Source organism: Vigna radiata, chromosome 5 (assembly GCF_000741045.1).
Source record: "Vigna radiata var. radiata cultivar VC1973A chromosome 5, Vradiata_ver6, whole genome shotgun sequence".
Classification (NCBI taxonomy): domain Eukaryota; kingdom Viridiplantae; phylum Streptophyta; class Magnoliopsida; order Fabales; family Fabaceae; genus Vigna; species Vigna radiata.
In genome coordinates, this window is record NC_028355.1 from 35279775 (window position 1) to 35288634 (window position 8860).

At 29.1% G+C, this 8860-nt stretch overlaps 1 protein-coding gene across 1 annotated transcript; it reads right to left on the reverse strand.

Moving 5' to 3' along the window:
* Nucleotides 1-1448: 1448 nt before the first annotated feature.
* LOC106761412 (indole-3-acetic acid-amido synthetase GH3.6-like) lies at nt 1449-6134 on the reverse strand. Its single transcript, XM_014644965.2, has 3 exons — nt 5591-6134; nt 2782-3692; nt 1449-2464 (listed from the first exon to the last, which is right to left on the reverse strand). The coding sequence occupies exons 1-3, from the start codon at nt 5983-5985 to the stop codon at nt 1875-1877; spliced, it is 1896 nt and encodes a 631-aa protein (XP_014500451.1). The 5' UTR covers nt 5986-6134; the 3' UTR covers nt 1449-1874.
* Between the last annotated feature and the right edge of the window lie 2726 nt (nt 6135-8860).

The following is an 8860-nucleotide window of genomic DNA, read 5'->3' on the forward strand; positions in this document are numbered from 1 at the left end:
AAATGAGGGTACTTTTGTCTACTATAATGCAGTACACATTGTTAAAACGTACCAACTGAAAAACAGGCGTACGCGTGTTAACAAACCCCATATATATATATATATATTTGTCTGAACAACTTTCATATAATAATGATAAAATTTAGAATATCATATAAATAAATAAAAAATTAATTAATTATTGATATAATTGATAAACTCAAAATAAATTACATAATAAAATATTGAAGTTAATATTTCATGTAAAATTAAAAATACAATACACTTATATCAAAGTTAATATTTTTTTTTTATCAATCATGAACATTGTTAAGTTAATATCTTTTGGTTTAAATCATATTTATCCTCGTTATTTAAAGAATAATATATATTTTTAACCTTTTAATTTACATCTAATTAAAAGAAAAATAAAATTCAATAGTCTTAAAAATAGTGTATTGCTCTAATGAAAATACTAAATAAAATATATCAATTAACATATTATAATATTTTAGAGGTTGTTTTGAAAGTGTGAAAGTATCAGGCTCTAAATAGTATATAATTTGGCTAAATATAATTTATAGGACTGTAAGGTGTTATAATATGACATCTCTTATCCAGTAGGAGAGTGAGAGGAAGAAATTGTGATTCTATTGTAAAAAGTGAAACATGTTGTTTGGCTACTATAGAGTTCTTTAGTAGATAGAAGAAAAATATATAAAATGAGCATAGATGCAAAATGTATGCAACTAGACTTATAGATATTTAGTAGAAGAAATATGTGAAATATTTAAAAAAAAAATTAAAGATAAGCTATTTTGATAGAAATATTTTGTACATTCTATTTTTTATTTTAAATTATAGAAGTGCTATCTTATTTTTAATTATCTGTTTTAAAAACTTGTATGAAAAAGAAATGTGAAGAAAAAAAATACTTTTAATAATTTTTATGTAACTACAAAATAAATTAAAACATTCATGTTTGGAAAAAAAAATTATTAATATTTTTTTAACAATTTTTTAATAATATATATGTGACGGTTTGTAATTAATTCATTTTAATTTTTTTTTAAACATAAATTTAAATAAACCATGATAACACGTATAATATTATCAAAAATTTATTAAAAAAATTATGAAAATATCAATATCTTCATATTCGTAGAATAATGTACAATAATCCAACTCACCGATGACAAAGGAAACTTTGACGGACAGTCCTAGAATGACAGTAGTTTTCAATCAGTTTTATAAGTACTTTAAATATTTAAATCATTTCTCCCTCAAGCAAAAAAAATCAGTTTCTCACTATAACACAAATGGATATATAAAACGGGCTACGAGAATGAAATGTTAGAAGAAAGTGAAATGTTTTCCGTGTTAGTACTCATTAGTATTACGCGTTCTAGCATAGAGAAAATTTAAACACGATTTAGTAAATGATAGCTGGCAAACATAGAGGACGAAAATGATTGGTTTGGTAAACAAACCTCAATAATAACTTCTGAAGCATATATTGAACTGTATCAGCAGCGGGTGTGTGTCACTTCATGCCTGCTACAGTTGGCTATGCATGTATACGAATTCAAAAGAAGTAAAAGCATCACCATTTCGCAGAAGAGTAAGGATACTTTCTACCATTACTACGGCTCAATGTTGGAAATTGTTATGATATTTAGCTGCACACCCAGTTTCTTACACACTACAATCTTCTTTCAGGATTTAAAATGTAGTTCACCAGAAGAAACTAGTCTCTTTCTAGATTAAATCCTACAAGTTAACTTAAATTATACCATGATAAAATATCTTATTCGGTTTATTACTAAAACTTGAAAGACTACAGTGGAGTGGGACGGGTTTAATTTCTGCGCTAATCACAATGGAAACATGATGGACTAATTTTCTGTGAACCAATTCTTGTGACCAGGGACCCAAGTTGGGCATTTGGGGCTGAAGTAATTGGAAACAACTTTGGAGTTAAGAAGGTCGATGATGGGCACATAAGTGACGCAACGAGGTGTCTTGTATTGGTTTATGGAGGCACCTTGGCTAAGAGCAAAGTCCATGAGTTTGTCAAACGTGCCATTCTCAACCACCCTAATTTCCAAGGCTCCAATACATTCCGACACCCTTCCCTGCCGATACACGCTGTTCAGAGATTCTTCAATTGCCAGACAACAATCACAAAAAACAGAAGAAGGAATTTCTGGGATTTTCCCCCCATTTGTGTTGATTTCCCAATAGACAACGTAATGGCCTGGGATTGTTGACGTGTCCACGCAACTGGTGTATTCAGTGAGAGATGCACCGAATTGTGGAAGATGATCGCCACCAGTTTTTACAGCATTGTGGAGCTCAACTTCGTCGGTTTTATCAGAATCAATGCTCAGAACCACGTTCTTTCGACACACGAAGTTGAACTGAGGAGCCTTGTTCTTGAATCCAGCTACACGGAGGATGTCGCCAACCCGGTACCTATAAAGTCCTGCATCTCATCATTCATAATTAATTAACTAATGATATATCTTTTAATTAATGAAACTCATTAAATAAGAAATGGATCCACCAAATTTTATATTTTTAATAATTTTCAGTGAAACTAGAAACATGTGTAAATGAGAGTTTATATGGCAGCAATTGTCAAATATAAATATATATTTGTGTATCTTGAAAATATGACATTTTATAAGAATTAGTTCTTAATTATGTTTTTATTTGTTTTATATCCTTAACCTGTTAAATAAAGATTATAAAAAACATATTTAGGAAGTATAATTCAGCACATTGAAATTGTTTAATTACCTGCATAAGTGGTGACCAGAAGCTCGTACTCTTGATTCAACTTCACATCAACAAGATCTACCAGATGTTCATGATCTAGGTTAGAAATGGAATCAGTATGTCCATTGATCTGATAGACGGGCAAGAATTCAAAGTAGGCCATGGTGGGAATGAGTGTGTAAGACACCTCACTTGGATCACACAAGGGGTTCAAATTGAGGCCAAAGTAGCACTCAGAAGAAGCGTACATGGTGCACACAAGAGGAAGACCATTGCTATAATAATCCAATATGGGAATATACTGAGACATGGTTCCCGTGACAATAACATCAACATACTTGGTGTTAGGCCATATCCTGGTGATGATTCCCTTCCACGACCCCTTCAAGCATTCGGCTTCAATGAAATCCGCAAGCGTGGGATTTGGTTTCAGGAGTTTCATGACAGCTTCTCTAACAGAGGGGTCAGTGATTTTGGCGTCGAGGGTGCCCGTTCTTATGTCATTGCAGAGAGAAAGGAAATGCTTTTCGAGGAACTTAAGGGCACGGATGAAACCGGAAGCGAAGACTGCCCCAACGCGAAGAACTTGCTCGTTTTGGCAAAGGCCACAGAGCAACTGAGAGTACATGCTTTGGTAAGAGTGAGGGCAGAGAATGGTTTCATTGGGGCTGGTGTAGTTTGTATAGGGATCATGTTTGCGGTGCTTGAACTGTGAGCTTTTGTAATAGCTGGTGAGAACTGGACGAGCAAGGAGGCCACCAGGAGTTTTGGCTTCTGATTTTGTGAAAAGAAAGTACATGCCTTTTCCTTTCTCCAAACCAGGCACAAACTGATCCATCACTGGCATCAACAAGCTATAAAGCAATGATCTTCTCTCTTGTTCTTCTTCGATGGTAGGCATCAGTTTTCTCTCCCCACCAGACGTTCCCGAGCTTATTTATTCAATCAAAATATCCGATTATTTCAGTTACTTCAATATTATAACAACAGATTCTCTATATGCATTTCTGTCTACATATTTTTGAACCAAACAGCACGGTTAGTTTTTCAACTATCTCAACCCCGAAAACAACAGCCTGATACTAATCTTAGGCATTAAATTTTCTATTGTTAGTATAACTTGGCCTTACCAAAATTAAATTGCAAATATTAACACTGCATGACTCTATACTGATATATATGTATATATATACTCACTTTTATAACTTTAGGTCAATCATAAAGTATAACTGAATGATTTTTCAAATAATTGTTATAATAACAAACAAATTTATTATACACAGTAATTTATAAGCATGAGACAAAGTGCAAAATCCATTTATATATTATACACACATATGATGTGAATAAGTGATGATGGTTGTATTTTTCAGATACGATATTAGGAAGAAATTACATAAATAAAATGTTTTTTTTTTTCTATAAACCAGATAAAGAAAATTAAATTTTGTATTTACAAAAAAAAAAGTGAGTAAATATTTGTTAGGTGTCAAAATAATAATATTCATTACATATGGATGTGATCCGAGTTCAATCTATGTAAGTAGTGGTAAAATGAGACATTTAAATTTATTTAACACATTATAAAAGTGAAATTGTAATTAAAAAGTGGATTTTTATACTTTTAAAAAAAAGTAAAAAAAAATATTATTAAGAAAAATATTGTGTATGTATTGTATTATAGTATCATTTATATATATATATATATATATATATATATATATATATATATATATATATATATATATATATAGAGAGAGAGAGAGAGAATTGATATCATTTTCAATTCAAAATTTTAGACAACAAAATTATGATTATTTTATATGACATTAAATTTTTTATTATTATTCATATACTTAAATTCACACTTATATTATTTCTAACAATAAATAAATATATTATTAACATTTTATTTTAAAAAATATAAATACTTATAAGAAGACAAAATTAAACAAAATTAAATTTCTTCCTTAAACTAAAATTTCTAAACTCTAAGTTGCACAAGTTGATTTTAATATATAAAATAATTTTAAATAAATTTTATATTTGATAAATATATAAAAACATTTATTTAAATAAAATATTAAAAAATAAACTTTAAGTGTAACCAAAACTATACAACTAATTTGTAAAATTTATAACTTATATACTATAGATTTTTAATTTTTTCTTATCGGAATCTGAAGAGTTTATTACATGATAAAATATTACGGTGACCTCAACTCGTAATCATGTAATTAACTATTTCTTCTAAACTGAAATTTTCTATTATCTATCACATAAAGTTGGGTTAAAACTATAAACATAGCTGACGAAAGTGTAATAATTTATTCATATTCACATTGATAGGATGTGACAACTCATGCCAATAATAAATAGTTTGGTTAAAATAAAATATATATTGTTAGTATAAAGAAATCATATGCATGTTAATAATTTAACCTTTTTAATCCAGACTGGAAATCTCGACGTATAGAACATTTTTATGTAATAGCAGGTATAATTTTCTCCAGCATATATATATATATATATATATATATATATATATATATATATATATATATATATATATATATATATATATATATTAGGTATTAGTTTAGTTCTTTCCCTTTAATGTCTGGTGTCAGATTTACACCAAATTGTTATCAAGTTGACGAAATTACAGTGTGAAAAACTAAGAAAAGGAGAATTTGGTCTGACAGAAATAAAATAAGGATAATTTTGAGAAAGTTAGATCGAAGTTGATTTTAGGCTAATGTAAAATAAGTAATAGTAGAAGAAATAAGGCAAAGTGAAATGTGTAGAGATATGAAGTTGATGGGTTTACCTAGTGAGGAATTCTGAGATGGGTTTGGAACATAAAATTGGGGAGGTATCACCGTTGGCTATGCGATCAATATGAGGCTTTAAATCCTCGTAAGTGACCACTGGGACGAGCTTTTTGAAAGTGATTCTGTCAGTGCGAGCATCTAGGCCATGGCGTTTGAGGTACTCAGCTTCTGCACTACAAGAAAGGATCTCTGCAAGCACTTTTTCTTGAATTTCATCAGCGTTTCTGGTGACCTCTTCAATGTATTCCAGGGCTCTCTTATTCTCCTGGATCATACTACTGTTACTGCCACCATCATCAAGCTCCTTTGCCTCGTGGCACAAGTGCTTTGGAGCCTCTGGCATGCCTGCAGAATCAATGGCTATCGAGTTTTCGACTGTGGCACCAAACATGCACACTATAAAGGCAAACTGGGTTTAGTTTCGAAGAGATGAGTGTGGGTTGGAAAACTAAACAAAGAGAAAGTGCATTATATAAAGGCAAAAACTGGGGAACCCTCTCCAGAGTCTCGTCCAAACAAATAGGACAAAGGGGTATAACTGTAAACTTCAAAAAACTGTTACTTTAATTAATTTCCAAGTAATGTTATTGAAACTTTGGAAGACCAAGTCTATCATGCAGGGGTTTAAAATATGCCTTTTAAAGAACTTTGCTTCGGCAACCGGGAAAGGATACGATTTCTGTGTGAAAAAATTATTATTATTATACATGCTTATATTATTATCATTTTAACTATTTTCAATATAACACGTATTTTTTAGATGTTATTTTCTATATATATATATTTATATATAAAAAGTTAAAAACATTCCGGAATTGATTGGAAACATGGTGTGAAACTGTTTGATAAGCAAGGAAGTTTGAGAAAAAGGAAACAGAAAGAATAAGGGAAGTAGTATATAGGGTACAATTACCGCGGCTGTTGTTAAGAAAACCAGCAACAACGTTGGCTGCGCGGTAAGTAGATTACGGCTATAGTTGCATAGAAACAGGTCATTACATATTTTGGTGTTATTATATTTTTTGCCAAATGTTGTCTGGTTGAGTATACTAATAATTAATGAGTGTATTAAATGTTCTTTGACTACTACTCTTATCAGCAGGATCCATATTTTTAGCTCTGCTACTGTATATAAAACAGTTTTGTTAGTTATGACTGAAACTGATGTACACAGATTAGACTATTTTTTATATATTTTTTTTAAGAAATATTTTTCTAATGACTTTACTTTTCTCTAGACATTGTTGTTTCTTGTGAACTTATTACTGCATGCAATCTACTTGACTGGTTAATTAGGTATAAAAGGCGAAGTACCATATTGCAAATCTGCATGTAATTGTTGGGAAAATGAATTAAAGACAGATAGTGAATTTGATTTGAACTGACACGTAAAATCTTTAAACTATTAAAAAAAGATGTTTTTAAAGAAAATTATAAACAGTGGTATATAATGTGTTGTCTTGTAAGTTGTAAATGCTCAACTTTTTCTTTGGACTTTTAGGGCAAAAAGGGTTTGGTTATTCGGTTAGCATCAATCCAAATATGCAATATAACTGCCTAAGTATCCAACACTTGATAAAATGAATGGGATGGATGCTATATTTTTCCAAATGAGGATAGTGATAGATGATGGAAATAAAAAACCTTATACACTATCCACTCCACTTCCACTGTTTAATGCGCGACTTTCTGGTTGAATTTGAAAGTCGCTGTTTCTAGCTCTACACGAACACTGAAACTGTGTTATCACACTCAATATTCACTTTAATAATTTAAATACATTGATGAAAAACTCATTTAATCGATTAAGTGTGGAAGACTTCCTTCGCTACAGTAAGTTGAATTTTGGTGGCCATGTAAGTAACAACTCATTCATTATTTCTATACATAAATTCTTATTTTTATATTTATACTTTGTGTAACTTTAAATAAGGTTCGTATTTTTATATCTCCTCAAATAATCTTTGTTAAAGACTCGTCTCTGACCACAATTAAAACTAAAAATAAGGTGACTAATATTTTAAAAATAAGAAGTGTTAAAAATAAAAATAAGGTGACTAATAATATAAAAATAAAAAGTGTTAAATATGTTTTTAGTCTTGATACAATAAAATTTATTTATATATTCAAAAACTTTGATACATTTTATTTTCTAAATTTTAAAAATGAACTAATATAATATTTTTAATTTAATTACGTTAAATATTTTGTGTCAAATATATTTTTTATTAGTATTTAAATTGTTTATACTAGCCACAATAGTTTTTAACATTAATTGAAAAATATATTTGACACATCAAACTAATTAAACATAAAAAAAATATATATTTATTTATATTTAAAGTTTAAAGATAAAAAAGTATCAAAATTTCAAACATGAATAGATTTTAGTTTTACATTAAAATTTTAGAAACTAAAAAGATAGATAATTCAAATAAGAATTACAAAACATGTAAACTATGGACAGACGAGATTTAAGTATATTACCATTAAAAAGGATCAGTAAAGCAAAGGAAAGGATTTTCAAAATCATGTCACCCAAACTATGATAATAAACTATGATAATTTGATTACCATCGAGAGCAAAAACAAATTGATTTATAATAGTTGATTTGTATGCATCATCTTCGGTTGATCTATAATAGTTGTTTGACCTTTTTATTCAAATTAAGGAAATTACTTCACTCTTATACTTTTAGTACAATTTTAAATGATTTGTTTGTTATATATGTTCCTTTCAATTTCCTTATATTAATGTAGTGTCATTACATTTTTCGCTCAGTTATCATAGATAATTTTTCTTTATCCTTATTAATTAAGGTAAATGTATATATTATCTTAAAATTTGAAAACTAACATATAAAAAAAATATTATTTAAAAAAGCAATTAAAACAGAACGGGAAATATAACATATAATAAAATAGTCCTAATTATTTTTTGTAAATTGAAAATTTGAAGTATATATTATATAGAGATTGATCTCAGACTGTCAAATATATCTTAAACGAGAGTTCATCGTTCCATTACAAACTCAACCAGATTTTGGGAATGTTTACGTTAAAAGTTTGTTAATAATTAGAAACCCAATTATGGAGAACTGGAAGACTACATTTACGTAAATCTAGTGAACAGTGTTTATTTTCTCTTTTACTTTTGTGCTTTTAGCGTATCAGTTCAGGAACTTGTGTCTCTTCTCTTTTTGTCTCTTTATCAGTTTCACGTCTTTTAAACGATTGTTTCTTTGGGAACACGAATACGATGAGTA